The sequence below is a fragment of the Balaenoptera physalus genome (assembly GCF_965194825.1).
Source record: "Balaenoptera physalus genome assembly, chromosome: 8".
NCBI classification, from domain to species: Eukaryota; Metazoa; Chordata; class Mammalia; order Artiodactyla; family Balaenopteridae; genus Balaenoptera; species Balaenoptera physalus.
Window position 1 is genome coordinate 84,328,915 of NC_138887.1, and position 18,544 is coordinate 84,347,458.

At 35.2% G+C, this 18,544-nt stretch overlaps 1 protein-coding gene across 4 annotated transcripts in view; it reads left to right on the top strand.

Annotated features, from left to right (window-relative positions):
- The window catches only part of LOC309665724 (uncharacterized protein), a 608,811-nt gene that overhangs the window by 569,349 nt on the left and 20,918 nt on the right, over nt 1–18,544 (top strand). For 2 of the 4 annotated variants that reach the window (XR_014266649.1, XR_014266650.1), the window contains exons 12-13: nt 4,241–4,346; nt 15,159–16,758. Coding sequence is in view for 2 of the 4 variants with exons in the window: in XM_082472434.1 (XP_082328560.1) it covers nt 4,241–4,346; nt 15,159–15,198 (146 nt within the window). In the remaining 2 variants the exon portion in view is untranslated. Of the gene's footprint in view, nt 1–4,240; nt 4,347–15,158; nt 16,759–18,544 lie in introns of those variants that run through there. The other 2 variants (XM_082472434.1, XM_082472433.1) reach the window with 2 other exon arrangements.

The window sequence follows — 18,544 nt, forward strand, 5'->3', positions numbered from 1 at the left end:
TGCCAATGTAGGGGACATGGGTTCGAGCCCTGGTCCAGGAAGATCCCACATGCCGCGGAGCAACTAAGCCCGTGAGCCACAACTACTGAGCCCACGTGCCACAAACTACTGAAGCCCACGTGCCTAGAGCCCGTGCTCTGCAACAAGAGAAGCCACCGCAATGAGAAGCCCGCGCACCGCAATGAAGAGTAGCCCCCGCTCGCCGCAACTAGAGAAAGCCGGAGCACAGCAATGAAGACCCAACGCAGCCAAAAATAAATAAATAAAATAAATAAATTTAAAGAAAAACAATAAAACAGACCCAAAATGGAGTTGCTTAGGCTAAGCCCTATGTCACCAAACTGAGACTTAATTACAGTTTAGACTTTCCCAGAAATGGAATCTTAAACCAGCCAATCAGGAATCGTCTGATCAGCACTAGTGAGGTAATCTGCTTGATAGATCCCTGCCATCCCCTATAGAAAAGTAACCTTGCAATAACCAACCCACTTTTTTGTCCAGTATTAACTACCTTGTTCCTGCTTCCTCCTGCCTATAAAAGTCTTTCATTTTGTAGAGCTACTCAGAATTACTTTCCATCTGCTAGATCAAGTGATGTTTAATTCATGAATCATTGAATAAAGCCAATAAGATCTTTAAAATTTACTCAGTTGAATTTTTTTTTTAAACATACTTCTATACTGAATGTTTAGATCTTTGGGCTTCTAGATTCATGGGTGGCTGCATCTACTATTGGATTCTCTGCCTTAGGTCTCTACCTAGGTTTATTTTCAAACTTCTTGCTCCATAAGGATGAGAAAATCTGAGATCCAGTTCACCAGGTTTAGCAAATGCCATCAGGAAAAAAATTGATTCATCTTTCTCCATACCTCTCTAACTCCAGTCTTTACTAGATTAAGTAGCTTGTCATTTCTTCAATGCTTTGAAGAAGATATTTTTCTTACTCCTTTACCAGTAGCCATATTACATCAATGAAAACAAAATACTTCTCAAATATTATCTCATTATTTTACATTGTTTTTCCTTTTCTTTTCATTATGGAAAAAGTCTTAAGTTTGACTGCTATTTCACTGAATCATGTTTTAAAATTTTAAATCTGTATTCTGTTTCTCATTTTGGTTTTAACTTCTTTTTAAAATTCCACTCAATTTTTCCTTATTTAAATGGTTCCTAATCGGGACGTTTGATAAATTGTATAGATGCAGTTTCTTCTTGAATATCATTGAGAATAGATTTACACATTTTCTAAAATTCCTTTTGTCCTAGTTCTATTTCATAAGATAATCTTAGAGAGTTTACACAAAGGTTTATTTTTATTTAATTAAAGTATGTTTTCTTATGTTTAGTGAAGCTTTTAAAATTATGTTTTAAAGAGAGTTTTCTTCTTTTTCAGTAGAAAACTTAGATAATTTCTATCTGGTTGCTTCTATTCCTGTTTTGATATGTTCAAATAGTTCAGTCCTAACAAAACAAAGTAGAAATGCTTAGCTTGGCCATAACATTACATTGCTAATTTAGAAACACAGAAGCTTGTTGGGAATAGAGTGGAAGCCAATATTAGCTTGGCTTCTGTGTCAATTAATTTTGCATTTTGTGTGGTAGCAAGGAATTAGTGTTTCCATCCACGTCAAAATAAGCTTGTGCAAGCACTGCCACAGAATCCAAATTCAGTGCGACTGCCTTTGTTCGGTGTGCTTCCCAAAAGTGACTGAGGGAAATGTTTGTATTGCACATGCCCCATAACTTGTCTCTGATTCTAGCATTTATTAATTGATAAGGTTTCTAAGTAAAGCTCTTCCAGGTTTTCTCCCATTTACTTTCATGTGGTATATTCCTTTGTATTACCAAGGAGCCAAGTAGTGTGTCTCCTTTCTCCCATTTGGTTATGTCCATACTGTTTCTGGGAGAAATTAATCAGAATCCCTAATCTGTGGATATTACTTTCATATTCTTCTGAATTTATTAAAATCTAATTTTAATGAGATTTTATTTTCAAAGTAGGGGCAGTGAAATTAGATAAGTGTGTTCAGGTGTTATCTGAGAGTATACAAAATATTTTATTTTAAACATTGTTTTTGTCTAAACTGATGACTTAACATATGCAAAGTAACATAGGATATTGCTTTTTGAAGAAAATTAGATGTCATCAATTCCATCTTTATGAACATAGTTATTTTTTAAATTCTTATTGAAAGAACTCTTTTAAACATATATGTATATGCACATATATACAATCATATAGTATTATTTACATACATTAAAATAAATATAAGCAAAACAAATTGATAAGTTATTTATAACATTTTTAAACATTCTGAGATTTACTATTTTTAATATGTTTGCAACTCAGATGCATGGTGACTTGTTTAAATACTTGATACTCTCTACCGAAATCTACTGGAGCAGTTATTTGATTTGCTATCTGCCCCTGAATTTGTCTAATCTTCACAACTGATGCATTCAAGTTGTTCTTTTACTATTTTTCCAGCAGACTCTGGAGTCTATCTTGTATAATTGCCAAGGGAACTTGGAGAACTAATTTCCAATTTGCCTTCCTGCTGTCTAGTGTTGATTGTGTGCCCCAAATAGGCTAACTGTGTTCCTTTTTTATGTTTCACCATCATCTAATAGAGAAGAACTTTAGTGAGGTATGCAAACCTCCTGCTAAAAAATCAATTTAGATGTTTGTTAACAATGTGTATTCCAGAGTCTATACTATACTTATTGAAGCACAATATCTTGGGAAATAGTGCAGAAAACTAACTACTTACCAAGTTCACTGGGTGATAATTGTGCACAGTGAAGTTGATATCCACTGCCACCATGATTCAGAGCAAGTCTTGGAATTAGACAGATATGGGGTCCAAGGAAATTGCTATTTACTATATGTAGGATTGTGGAAATGGACTTAACATGTGTGGCTCATTTTACATATCTGAAGTACAGTATAGTATAGACTGTAGTACAGACTAGGTATGAAAATATAGTAAAGTATTACTTATAAATCTTTTAGTACAATTCTTGGAACCAATTACATTTCATCAAATATAAGATGCCATCGATTTAAAGATGTAAGATTATTTTATGTTTAGTAGGAAGATGAGGAATTACACTATGACACAATACTCAGTAATCACTTAGACATTTTATTTTGTATTTATTGAAAGAGTTATTTTAAACAGGTATGTACATATATCTAATCATATAGCATTATTTGCACACATTAAAATAAAACATAAGCAAAATTAATTGATGGCGGCATTTGTAAAACTTCTAAACATTCTGAGATTGACTCTTAATATCTTTGAAATTCATAAGTCCATCTTCTGTTCTACCAGCATGATACAAACATTACTGAAAAGAATGGTCAACTGTTGGCTCAGGCCATTTATTTTTCCAGCCAGTGACTTATTTTTCCAGTTTAGGTGCTAGAAATAAAATAATTTTATCAGAAGGTATCAACAAAAGATTTTCAAATTATACCATGACTAACATTCTTTCTCCAAATTGGTCCCAAGATGATTTTTGATTCAACAGTTAAGTGACTGCAATTGTCTAGTCAAACTTTCATGAGTAACAACCATGTTTACTCAAAGACGATTGACAGATGTGTCACAACTGCCATGAGGCTGAGAGTGATTGATTGAAAGATTTAGTAGTCAACCCAAATACAGAGATATTACAATATGGGGGAATTGTGCATTATTATTTGAAAAAAAGAATAAGGGAAGGAGAGCAGTATGTGCTCAAGAAAAATGGTAAGCAGATAGTAGCTGCCATTTTCTGTTGAGTGCTTTATTGTGGTCCTCTCTCACACCATGTGCTTGACACCTACTTCCATCTTTCAAATCTTGACCTTGTAGAAGTGTCTGAGTCTCCATTACTCTACCAGATCCCCTTGTAACATAGTTCCTACTTGCCTAGAGCTTTTCAAATACCCTTTAACTGAGGTTTTGTATCTAAAGTCCAGGGCTTTGCACACAGCAGTCCTTCAGTAAATGTCAGGTTCTATCCTTTGCCCCTATGCTGCTGAGACTCTCCCTGAATGCCTTGTCTCCAGGTCACAACCATCCCTAACCTGGTCTGCCCCAGCTTCCTTAACCCACTTTTAATGCCTATAGAGGTTTCTGAACTCCACCTAGAGATTCATTCTACTTCTATAATTATTTTGTAAACCATGGAATACTATATGAGAATATTAATGATGCATCTCTTTCTTTTTCTTTTTTTTTTTTAACAGACATTTTGCCTTTACTGCTGCAAGATATTGGAAATCTGTTCAAGGTTTTGACCTTTTATGAATCTGGATTTTTCACTCCACAGTTAGCCGGAGGATTTAATATAAGGTGAAGATTATGTACAAAGGTTATTTTCCCCTTCTGCTTCATGAGCAGTAATATATAGTTAGTTATAATTTTACCAAAACTGGGAGACAATTATCTGTTTGTCCCTATGTCACTTCTACTCTTAATTCTACAGAGCACAATCAGTTATTTAAATTGACTTTCAAAGCCCTTGGTAATGTGGCTCCATATTCATTCTTCAACCCTATCTCCTTATGCTTTCTTCTAAAAACCTCTGCTCAAGTCAGGTTGATTTCATCACGGTCTTCTGAACACACCATGAGCATTCCCACCTTTACTCTTCAAACATCCCTGCAGCTAAAACAAATTTCATTCTCTCCTTTTTTTCTCAAGTGTTGCATCTTCTCCTGCTATTCTAGAACACACTCATATTTCCCTTCTTTCATTCATTCAATAAATATTCCTTGAATATATATTATTACCAGGCAAGTAAATAAGAAAAACAAAAGCCTCTGTCATCTTGGAACAATAAAGGGTGTAGGAAATAATCAAATAATAAACCTAACTATAAAATATATATATATATATATATTTTTAATGTCTGAAACATTTATATTAACATATTTCCATACATATTTCCATACAAATACAAATATAAGATTTTTAGAAATTTCATGTAATGTCTGAAACATTTATATTAACATATTTCCATACAAATACAAGATTTTTAGAAATTTCATGCAATGTCTGAAACATTTATATTAACATATTTCCATACAAATAACCCAATGAAAGTTTAGTATTAGTTGTTTTGTTTGTTTTTTTATACTGCAGGTTCTTATTAGGCATCAATTTTATACACATCAGTGTATACATGTCAATCCCAATCGCCCAATTCAGCACACCACCATCCCCACCTCACCGCAGTTTTCCCCCCTTGGTGTCCATATGTCCATTCTCTACATCTGTGTCTCAACTTCTGCCCTGCAAACTGGCTCATCTGTACCATTTTTCTAGGTTCCACATACATGCGTTAATATATGATATTTGTTTTTCTCTTTCTGACTTACTTCACTCTGTATGACAGTCTCTAGATCCATCCACGTCTCAACAAATGACTCAATTTCGTTCCTTTTTATGGCTGAGTAATATTCCATTGTATATATGTACCACATCTTCTTTATCCATTCGTCTGTTGATGGGCATTTAGGTTGCTTCCATGACCTGGCTATTGTAAATAGTGCTGCAATGAACATTCGGGTGCATGTGTCTTTTTGAATTACGGTTTTCTCTGGGTATATGCCCAGTAGTGGGATTGCTGGGTCATAGGGTAATTCTATTTTTAGTTTTTTTAAGGAACCTCCATACTGTTCTCCATAGTGGCTGTATCAATTTATATTCCCACCAACAGTGCAAGAGGGTTCCCTTTTCTCCACACCCTCTACAGCATTTCTTGTTTGTAGATTTTCTGATGATGCCCACTCTACCTGGTGTGAGGTGATACCTCATTGTAGTTTTGATTTGCATTTCTCTAATAATTAGGGATGTTGAACAGCTTTTCATATGCTTCTTGGCCATCTGTATGTCTTGCTTGGAGAAATGTCTATTTAGGTCTTCTGCCCATTTTTGGATTGGGGTGTTTGTTTCTTTGATATTGAGCTGAATGAGCTGTTTATATATTTTGGAGATTAATCCTTTGTCCGTTGATTCATTTGCAAATATTTTCTCCCATCCTGAGGGTTGTCTTTTCGTCTTGTTTATGGTTTCCTTTGCTGTGCAAAAGCTTTGAAGTTTCATTAGGTCCCACTTGTTTATTTTTGTTTTTATTTCCATTACTCTAGGAGATGGATCAAAAAAGATCTTGCTGTGATTTATGTCAAAGAGTGTTCTTCCTATGTTTTCCTCTAAGAGTTTTATAGTGTCCAGTCTTATATTTAGGTCTCTAATCCATTTTGAGTTTATTTTTGTGTATGGTGTTAGGGAGTATTCTAATTTCATTCTTTTACATGTAGCTGTCCAGTTTTCCCAGCATCACTTATTGAAGAGACTGTCTTTTCTCCATTGTATATCTTTGCCTCCTTTGTCATAGATTAGTTGACCATAGGTGTGTGGGTTAATCTCTGGGCTTTCTATCTTGTTCCATTGATCTATGTTTCTGTTTTTGTGCCAGTACCATATTGTCTTGATTACTGTAGCTTTGTAGTATAGTCTGAAGTCAGGGAGTCTGATTCCTCCAGCTCCATTTTTTTGCCCCAAGACTGCTTTGGCTATTCGGGGTCTTTTGTGTCTCCATACAAATTTTAAGATGATTTGTTCTAGCTCCGTAAAAAATGCCATTGGTAATTTGATAGGGATTGCATTGAATCTGTAGATTGCTTTGGGTAGTATACTCATTTTCACAATGTTGATTCTTCCAATCCAAGAACATGGTATATCTCTCCATCTGTTGGTATCATCTTTAATTTCTTTCATCAGTGTCTTATAGTTTTCTGCATACAGGTCTTTTGTCTCCCTAGGTAGGTTTATTCCTAGGTATTTTATTCTTTTTGTTGCAATGGTAAATGGGAGTGCTTCCATAATTTCTCTTTCAGATTTTTCATCATTAGTGTATAGGAATGCAAGAGATTTCTGTGCATTAATTTTGTATCCTGCAACTTTACCATATTCATTAATTAGCTCTAGCAGTTTTCTGGTGGCAGTTTTAGGATTCTCTATGTATAGTATCATGTCATCCGCAAACAGTGACAGTTTTACTTCTTCTTTTCCAATTTGTATTCCTTTTATTTCTTTTTCTTCTCTGATTGCCGTGGCTAGGACTTCCAGAACTATGTTGAATAATAGTGGTGAGAGTGGACATCCTTGTCTCGTTCCTGATCTTAGAGGAAATGCTTTCAGTTTTTCACCATTGAGAATGATGTTTGCTGTGGGTTTGTCATATATGGCCTTTATTATGTTGAGGTAGGTTCCCTCTATGCCCACTTTCTGGAGAGTTTTTATCAGAAACGCGTGTTGAATTTTGTCAAAAGCTTTTTCTGCATCTATTGAGATGATCATATGGTTTTTATTCTTCAATTTGTTAATATGGTGTATCACATTGATTGATTTGCGTATATTGAAGAATCCTTGCATCCCTGGGATAAATCCCACTTGATCGTGGTGTATGATCCTTTTAATGTGTTGTTGGATTCTGTTTGCTAGTATTTTGTTGAGGATTTTTGCATCTATATTCATCAGTGATATTGGTCTGTAATTTTCTTTTCTTGTAGTGTCTTTGTCTGGTTTTGGTATCAGGGTGATGGTGGCCTCATAGAATGAGTTTGGGAGTGTTCCTTCCTCTGCAATTTTTTGGAAGAGTTTGAGAAGGATGGGTGTTAGCTCTTCTCTAAATGTTTGATAGAATTCACCTGTGAAGCCATCTGGTCCTGGACTTTTGTTTGTTGGAAGATTTTTAATCACAGTTTCAATTTCATTACTTGTGATTGGTCTGTTCATATTTTCTGTTTCTTCCTGATTCAGTCTTGGAAGGTTATACCTTTCTAAGAATTTGTCCATTTCTTCCAGGTTGTCCATTTTATTGGCATAAAGTTGCTTATAGTAGTCTCTTAGGATGTTTTGTATTTCTGCGGTGTCTGTTGTAACTTCTCCTTTTTCATTTCTGATTTTATTGATTTGAGTCCTCTCCCTCTTTTTCTTGATGAGTCTGGCTAATGGCTTATCAATTTTGTTTATCTTCTCAAAGAACCAACTTTTAGTTTTATTGATCTTTGCTATTGTTTTCTTTGTTTCTATTTCATTTATTTCTGCTCTGATCTTTATGATTTCTTTCCTTCTGCTAACTTTGGGTTTTGTTTGTTCTTCTTTCTCTAGTTTCTTTAGGTGTAAGGTTAGATTGTTTACTTGAGATTTTTCTTGTTTCTTTAGGTAGGCTTGTATAGCTATAAACTTCCTTCTTAGAACCACTTTTGCTGCATCCCATAGGTTTTGGGTCGTCGTGTTTTCATTGTCATTTGTCTCTAGGTATTTTTTTATTTCCTCTTTGATTTCTTCAGTGATCTCTTGGTTATTTAGTAACGTATTGTTTAGCCTCCATGTGTTTGTCTTTTTTACGTTTTTTTCCCTGTAATTCATTTCTAATCTCATAGCGTTGTGGTCAGAAAAGATGCTTGGTATGATTTCAATTTTCTTAAATTTACTGAGGCTTGATTTGTGACCCAAGATGTGATCTATCCTGGAGAATGTTCCGTGCGCACTTGAGAAGAACGTGTAATCTGCTGTTTTTGGATGGAATGTCCTATATATATCAATTAAATCTATCTGGTCTATTGTGTCATTTAAAGCTTCTGTTTCCTTATTTATTTTCATTTTGGATGATCTGTCCATTGGTGTAAGTGAAGTGTTAAAGTCCCCCACTATTATTGTGTTACTGTCGATTTCCTCTTTTATAGCTGTTAGCAGTTGCCTTATGTATTGAGGTGCTCCTATGTTGGGTGCATATATATTTATAATTGTTATATCTTCTTCTTGGATTGATCCCTGGATCATTATGTAGTGTCCTTCCTTGTCTCTTGTAACATTCTTTATTTTAAAGTCTATTTTATCTGATATGAGTATAGCTACTCCAGCTTTCTTTTGATTTCCATTTGCATGGAATATCTTTTTCCATCCCCTCACTTTCAGTCTGTATGTGTCCCTAGGTCTAAAGTGGGTCTCTTGTAGACAGCATATATATGGGTCTTGTTTTTGTATCCATTCAGCCAGTCTATGTCTTTTGGTTGGGGCGTTTAATCCATTCACGTTTAAGGTAATTATTGATATGTATGTTCCTATGACCATTTTCTTAATTGTTTTGGGTTTGTTTTTGTAGGTCCTTTTCTTCTCTTGTGTTTCCCACTTAGAGAAGTTCCTTTAGCATTTGTTGTAGAGCTGGTTTGGTGGTGCTGAATTCTCTTAGCTTTTGCTTGTCTGTAAAGCTTTTGATTTCTCCATCAAATCTAAATGTGATCCTTGCCGGGTAGAGTAATCTTGGTTGTAGGTTCTTCCCTTTCATCACATTAAGTATATCATGCCACTCCCTTCTGGCTTGCAGAGTTTCTGCTGAGAAATCAGCTGTTAACCTTATGGGAGTTCCCTTGTATGTTATTTGTCGTTTTTCCCTTGCTGCTTTCAATAATTTTTCTTTGTCTTTAATTTTTGCCACTTTGATTATTATGTGTCTCGGCGTGTTTCTCCTTGGGTTTATTCTGTATGAGACTCTCTGCGCTTCCTGGACTTGGGTGGCTATTTCCTTTCTCATGTTAGGGAAGTTTTCGACTATAATCTCTTCAAATATTTTCTCTGGTCCTTTCTCTCTCTCTTCTCCTTCTGGGACCCCTATAATGCGAATGTTGTTGCGTTTAATGTTGTCCCAGAGGTCTCTTAGGCTGTCTTCATTTCTTTTCATTCTTTTTTCTTTAGTCTGTTCTGCAGCAGTGAATTCGACCATTCTGTCTTCCAGGTCACTTATCCGTTCTTCTGCCTCAGTTATTCTGCTATTGATTCCTTCTAGTGTAGTTTTCATTTCAGTTATTGTATTGTTCATCTCTGTTTGTTTGTTCTTTAATTCTTCTAGGTCTTTGTTATTCATTTCTTGCATCTTCTCAATCTTTGCCTCCATTCTTATTCCGAGGTCCTGGATCATCTTCACTATCATTATTCTGAATTCTTTTTCTGGAAGGTTGCCTATCTCCACTTCATTTAGTTGTTTTTCTGGTGTTTTTTCTTGTTCCTTCATCTGGTATATAGCCCTCTGCCTTTTCATCTTCTCTATCTTTCTCTAACTGTGGTTTTTGGTCCACAGGCTGCAGGACTGTAGTTTTTCTTGCTTCTGTTGTCTGCCCTCTGGTGGTTGAGGCTATCTAAGAGGCTTGATGGGAGGCTCTGGTGGTGGGTAGAGCTGCTAAAATATATTTTTAAATATTATGATTATGCTAAGGGAAATTTGAATAATTGGAATAAATTAACAGACTTTATCAATAACTGTCAATTCCAATTATAACATGTTCAAATATTGTGCATTGGATTGTTATTTTACTCATATGTATATAGCTTGCCTCCATAATTAGAACATAGAATCAAAAAAACTGAATTAATTCATATCTGCAGTAGTATTATCAGTGCATTAAGAAATAAGAAAGCAATTCAAACTTTGCTCATTTCCCTCATAAGATGGCTTGCAATCACCTGGTATGTAAACACATTAAAGCCTCACAATAACACAAGTATCTGTTACCTACGCTGACTCTTGTGTTTCCCCTACCCTGTGCAGGGGAAGTGGGCAATCTTATGTTCTCCTTGAGGATAAGTAAGAGTAGAAATGAATTGGAGGGGAAGATGATGCTTGTCTCTTGCCAGAGAATTGGCCAGCAACTCAGTCTCAGGGAATAAAGGGGCAGAGAGTAGATTCCTATGTCCCCAGTGTTTTCCAGGGCCACTAATTGGACAAATCTTAATACTGCAATCACACAATAAGTAATAAGTATAAGATTGTATACCACAATCTTAATACTGTAGCCATAGAACCTGCTCAGAATATTTAAGCTGGAGTGAACAAATTCTATCAGGTAGTGACAATCTATTGCCCAGACTTAATGAACGATGAAATAAGGAGAATGGACCCTCACATCTATGTTGAAAAGCACTAATAAGTTATTACAGAATTGCACTGAATATTTAAATTAGAGTGTAGATTGTTTCACCTATTATTGTTAAAACCAAAGATGTTGATAACATTTTCCATAGATTTAGTGAGTATCTAATGTCCTTGCTATTTGCTTAGTATTAACTGACAATTCTGTAGATACCAAACTTTTAGCATAATATTTGTATAATTTTATAAAACATCAAAACTTCTCTCTCATGCTTATAGAAATAAAAATTTGGCAGTGAATTCAGCACATGAGATATTAAAATTTACCTTTCACTCTTGCATTTTAAATGACACCTGTAAATAGCTTAAATATCTGTAGGAATATTTCTACTTCTTTTCCCTTTGTCTACTGGTGTCTGCAGAGTTCCCATCTGGATTTGGAAATGTATAGTAGATAGTATTATGGCTCCACAGGACATTACATTGGGCTCCTTGGAACTGGAGGTAAATCATCTCTACAAAAGTTTCCTTCTTATAGTTGAAGAGCCCATACTGGTTTGTCTATAAACATTTGAAAATCTCAATTCTTCTCCCACTCTTTGAGGCCTAATCAGATGTTACTTTTTTTTTTTTTTTTTTTTAATTTATTTTTAGCTGTGTTGGGTCTTCGTTTCTGTGCGAGGGCTTTCTCTAGTTGTGGCAAGTGGGGGCCACTCTTCATTGCGGTGCGCGGGCCTTTCAGTGTCGCGGCCTCTCTTGTTGCAGAGCACGGGCTCCAGATGCGCAGGCTCAGCAGCTGTGGCTCACGGGCCTAGTTGCTCCGCGGCATGTGGGATCTTCCCAGCCCAGGGCTCGAACCCGTGTCCCCTGCATTGGCAGGCAGATTCTCAACCACTGCACCACCAGGGAAGCCCAGATGTTACTTTTGACAAATTATTTTTCCCCTCTTATTCATGAGGTCACCATTCCTTCCTTTTTATTTTTCAAGAGGCATTATATGTTCAACTTCAACAGATGTATTGCTTTAAAAATGCCTTATCATGAGTTATATTCATCTGTGAAAACAGATGTATGGACAAAATAACTCAAAGAAAAGTTTATACCAAAACTCATGTAATGGGTGTTGAATGGTTCCAGTCACCTGGAAAAAAAGATGTTAGATTTAGTAATCATTGAGAGTTGCTACTCAAATATCCTGTTTCTTTTTTCCCCTGTTGTTTTATTTTCTGCTATTTGCATCAACTTGGGCTCAGGGATTTGGGCCCTGGATTCCAGCCCATTTTTCCCATTGGAAGTTTTTCAGAAATCCTGTGGGTAAGAGAGCATCTGGTTTATGATATTTATAAGTGTCTGAGCTCCCTAATATGCCTAGTTACTGTGGAGACTAAAAGCAAATAGGAACCTACACTGAAAACAAACTGACAAAGGCTGAACCGAAAAGATGGCTTAAGCATGGAAAGTGCATGGCGTTATTCTGTAGTCCTTTCCAACTGAAGTTTAGAACAGGTCATGTTCAGTGTCCTTTCTTTGCAAAGAGGCCAACTTAAAAGATGACATTATTTATCAATACTGAAAATAGACATCAGATAACCCTTACAGCTTAGCGTAACGCACAATGAAAGCTTTCTGACGTTTGAATTGATTCATTCTGTATGAGAGATTATATGTGCTTCTACTGCTGTTTGCTCATTGCTATTTTTAAATGTTACTTTTTTCTTCTGGATAAATATTGCATATATCTACCTCAGTTTACTCATTATTATAACAAAACAGGACCTCATACATTTAAACCACATTATTTGTAAGTTAAATCCACTTTTCATAGACAAGTTTTCCTTATCTGAAAAATGAAGGTGAAAAATGATGCTACTCTGTTTGCTGCCCCACTTCCTTCTGTACCTTTGCCTTCCTGGCTTTACCACTTCCCTTTTAATTTTTATTATTTAAAAGAGATGCTGTTTTTTACTCTAATACTTGATGTCTAAGGACACTCCCGGCTTTAACAATACACAGAAATTTATCTGTTCACCATCTTTTCCAAAGGGTGCTACTATTTGATGCAAATGAATAAAATAAGGAACATTGTATTTTACTTAAAAATAATTTTCCAACATTTAAACATTATCTTATACATAAAAATACATCTCTGATACAAACATATTATAATACTTCACACATATGCTTTTTATCCTAATTACAAACTCATCTTTATTTAGAAATGTTGAAAAAGGATTTTGGTTGGAGAAGAGAGGATGGTGCTGGAGACAAGTACTAAAATAATAGAATTGGAAAGACCTGACATATGGGCTTTTTTAGGACTTAATTTCTCCATCTGTAAAATTTTTTCTTTGGGGATATTTTTTGGAGGAGCTGTGATACTGTGGAAAGAAGATGAAATAGAGATTCAGAAGACCTGGATGCTGCTCCTGGCTCCACCGTTTATTAACTGGATATACTTTCAGTTACTAACCACCCTGACAAGGTCCTTGTAAGGATCAACTATATATGAAAGTACTTTATAAATTACAAAGTTCTATCTAAGTCTAATCTATTAATATTTATTGCCATATCCCTAATTTGCAAAGTGGGTTTATTTATAGGAGATTCACAATGCACTGTGTTTAATTAAATATTTTTAAATTGCAAAATGATGGATGCTCCTTGGAAGAAGAGAAACAATGCAAGAATATGTAAAGACAAAATTGATAACTTTCCTGTAAACCCCTTTCTTAATTCTCAGACACAAGTGATATTAAAAGCACAGTATATAACGTTCCACAACTTTGTTCATGTTCACGTAAATTGTATATTAATATAGTTAACTTTAGTTTTACATTTGATAATTATTCTTGTTTTTCCTCATTATTCTTCACTTATACATATTCTTGCGGCTTTGTATTTGTTTTTTCATTCTCTTTTTTACTTAAAAGTATGTCATGTTTGTGTACTTTGTGATCTCTGCACATGAAAGGTAGAAGATCTAACATATTTTTAAAAATCACTTTATAATTTTATATGGTGAATGTACTGTAAGTTATTCAACTATTCCTTTATTGATGTCCATTCATGTTATTTCCAAGTTTTTGCCACTAGAAATTATTCTATATAAGCTTCCTTCTATAGCAAGACCTTAATTTCTATTGGATAGATTCATACGGGTGGGTCAAAAATGCATATTTTTAACTACAAAAGATAATATCTGATCTCTTGCTGAATTTACATTCACACCAGTCATGAATGAAGAGGGCCAATTTTTAAAGTTTGGTTAATCTTACAGATTTTTTAAAAGTCATCATGAATACATCCGTTTTATTTGACTATTAGTTATGTTGTGCTTATTTTCATATGCTAGTCTACTATTTAGAATTATGCCTGTTTTTATTTTTAGCCAATTAGTGGGAAAATCTATTTTTTTATCTTTTACTTGTCCATTTGTAGAAAGTTAAAACTATGGTAATATCAATAACCTTTTGTTCAATATTATTGTATCTTTGAAGGCTCTTACAAGACTTAATAATTAGATAGTCTCTAATATAATACACAAAAGCTTAATTTCAGCCAATGAAATTCTCTAGATCAATGCTGTCCAATAGGACTTTCTGTATGATGGAAATGTTCTATATCTACGCTGTCCAATATGGGATCCATGAGCCACATGGGACTGTTGAGCACTTGAAATGGAGTAATATGGCTGAGGAATTACAAACGTAATTTTATTTAATTTTAATTCATTTAAGTTTAAATTTAAATAGCCACATGTGGCTAGTGGCTCCTTTAATGGAGAGGGAAAGTCCAAAGTTCTTTCATGTGCTTAGAATTGATTCTCTGGGCAGGGGAGGGGGAGAGTGTGGTTTTTTAACTTAAGAGTTAAAATATACTGAAATGGTTATTTTTGCATAAATAACCATTCGTATGTGTTACTGAAGAACTGGTTAGAATGACTCACAATCAGTCAAGTTGATCCATTTTGGCGTGTCAAGTCAATCAACTGTCTTGCAATCAGACTTAGCATTTAGATGCTCAACATTCAGAAATAGTAAATGATTCTGCTCAAGTGAAATTTAATTGGTCAACTATGAGGAAATGGCTCCATAATATTGACTGTCATGCTATTCTATTTTGCCAATATTCTGTTAATATATTAATATTTTTACAAGGTATGCATTCTTAATTCAATAGTATATATTTTTATGTAATGTCTTATAACATCCTTCTTTTCTATTTTTTAGGAGAAAACATTTTCTTTTACCTAGGTTCTGCCTCATGTGACTTTAGTCAACACTGGAATTTTTTTAAAAGGTAAGTTTAATAAAAGTAAAGTATTCTACTATTCTCCCTGTATTTTGAATTTCCTATAATTAGCACCTGAAATGATTTTTCTCTCTCTCTCTGATTTGATATCGGATTGAGTCTCATCTAATCATGAGATTTCAAAGCAAATACTTTGAAGGAGGCTTTTTTTTTTTTCCTGCTATTTTTTCTTGCAGAAAGAAAAGTCAAGAAAAGTTCTAGCTTCTAGCTGTTACTGGCACAAATCTGGGCTTATTAGAGCTATCCCAATTTGTAAACCTTACCAGTTTCATATGCAAATATTGATGGCTTGAGTAGCAGAAAATGTAATCCTATTATAGTCTCAAATTTATCTGAATTTTTAGAAATGCTGATTAGCCTTGGTAATCACCTGGCTTCTTTCTCAGATACTATTAGTATCTGTGGTGGTTTCACATCCTTTCATGTGAGAAAATATGATTTTGGCTACAGCTGCTTCCAAGGTTCTCTTCTGTCAGAGAAATATCACAGCATAGTCTCTTTTACTTCTCAGTTTGAGTTTTAGTAATAAAATATCTAGATAAATATTTTGTTACACATCCATTAAATTAAAAATTATCTATTTCACAAAATCACTTAAAAATTACTCTGTAATCTCAAGCAGTGGAAAAGGCTTTTCAGTTCAAATCTACCTGAATTTGAGTCTCAGTGATATCAAAACCCTACAACATAACATTAGACAGTACAACCAAAAATGTGAGTCTTGTTAAGCAGAAAGTTTAAATAAAACTAAAGTGTATCTGATAGTTTACAAGCATAAAATAAAAAGGACTGCTTTTGTTATTTCAACATGAGTAACTTAGAATGTCTTAAGAGTACTATAAATTCTGATTAAACATTGATTAAGAAAGCTTAGATATTCTAAATCAGAAGGATAATGAAAAGAATGTAACTGTTAAAGTTTCAAATATAACCTTTTTGCTGATAATGTATTGTGCAAGATTAAGGATGAGTACAAATGCATTGACACTTCTCCTATCAAGGATCCGGGGTTACTTCGCTACTTCCTTAACAAATAGAGCATGGCAGTAGTGACACCATGACAGCTCTGGCTTAGCCTTTAGCAGGACAGACAGATTCCCCCTACATCTCTTGGAGCCCTAGGGTGCCATGTAAGAAGTCCAATGACCCTGTTGAAGAGCCCACGTGGAGAGGCTCTGAGGTTTACATGGAGAAAGAAAGTGACCCAGTTGAGACCAACCTTCTCAGTATCTGTGTCAATAAAACAAAAATCTAGTTAAAGTTATCTTGGACCCTCTAGATTTACCCATCCACCACTAATCTGAGCCCTGCTCAAATTCCTGATCTGCAAAATCATGAAATATACTAACATGTTTTTGTTTTAGACCACTAAATTACAGGGTAGCTAGTTACACTATAATAGATAACAACAATAACAACAACAGCAAAAAAGTAGAAGTGAAGGAAAAGAATTTCTTGCCATTTGCAATTACATAGACAACTGATTAGTTTTACATGTATTAACTGTTAAAATAGTAATCCTACACTAATGTATCCAAACTTGTTTGAGCAGATTAACTGACTGAGAGTTTTATTAATATGTGTGAATAATCTTTGCAATAATTATTGGTCTTTACTATTTACTTTACAGAAGTAACCTGTTGTAAAGAGAGTACACAGGAAAATCAGATATTTATAGAGGCAGTTTATTGTATTTGCAGAGAAGGATTAGGTACCTATCAAAAGATCTGAGATAAAAGATCTACTCTGTCACTCATTAGCTTGGAGACTTCGATCAAGTCACTATCTTTGTGGGTTTTAAATTCTTCATCTATAACATTAACTCATTAGATTGCCTATCCAGAGGTTACTTCCATCTCCTTGAGAAATCTCTAAGCCCCTGCTGTGTCATTGTCCTATATTCTTTCATGAGATGGTCAGTCAGGTGTGGCCACAAGAAAACAAATTTTCTTATGTCCTAGGTCTGAGAGAGACAGGGTCATGAAGGGACCTCATGAGGGGAGCACCAAGGGAGCTGGCTCAGCCAAGTGGGTGGGGAGCTGAGAGAGAGAGTGAGGACCTGTGGGCAAGTGAGGGTCAGGGTGGAGTACTCAGCAGAAGGTGCCAGAGGATTTCATTGTTGTGCTTGAATGTCACTAGGTCATGGTCAGGGGAGGGCAAGAAGGGGAACCTGTAGCAGGGGTCAGCTTTATCATGCTAGTGTACCTGGTCACCCGGGAGGGCTGCTTATAGCCTGTTAGGGGGGACGTTGAGGCAGCAGGAAAATAAGGAGTTTTAAAATTTACAATCCAGTCATTAGGTTGTGCTATGGTCTGGATTGTTCGGGTGTCCCTGAAATCCATATGTTGAAATCCTAATGCCCAATGTGATGGTATTAAGAGGTAAGGGCTTTGGCAGGTACATAGGTTATGAGGGTGGAGCCTCTTGTGCTCTTATAAAAGAGACCCCACAAAGCTCCCTTCTGCCATATGAGGATTCAAGGAGAAGTCAACCCAACCATGCTGGCACCTGATCTCAGCCTCTAGCCTCCAGAACTGAGAGCAATACATTTCTATTGTTTATAAGCTACCCAGTCTTTGGTATTTTATTATAGCAGCCCAAACAGACTAAACTAGGTTGCAAATATTTTAACACTTCACAACTAAATGTGTACCAAACCTAGGAGGTTTGAGAGCAGATAACTTCCTTCCCTACCATTACGTAATATAGTATTATAAACATTTGTGGTGGTCCTAAATATTTCATTCTCCTAAACTAACCCTTGATAGTTTCCCAGTGAGAACTACCTTTAGAGGAAGGAGTTGATACATACTGCTTGATTCTCAGGTGTTGGATTGTCAGGTAACAGGTGTAGCTGGGAGAATGCTTACCTATACATTATTTATCACTAGAGGCTATACTTTCTTATGCCTCATGTGAGCAATCCAGTATATAAATAATATGCATTTTTCCATTAATTTGATTCCTTCTCTGCAGTTTCCATACTTTAAGGTTAACTGTGACAGATTCAAATTATAAAATAATCTTAGAAATAATTCACAATATAGTGTTAGCTATAGAAATTTTCTAACATTTGAATTCCCTAAGCATGTGAGTTTTGGGGGAGCATTATTACTGCACGAGTTTTACCTTTAGCTTCAAGTAAATTGGTTACATTGTGTATTTCACCGTAGCATTTTCTGTCTCCTTGCTTTCATTTAAGATGACACTTTGATCAAAGGTGACAAAACATGAAATTATGGCCAGCTGTAAAAATGTCACATGCTATTTCAAAGTCCTCCTGCAGTTGGAAAATTTCCTGATT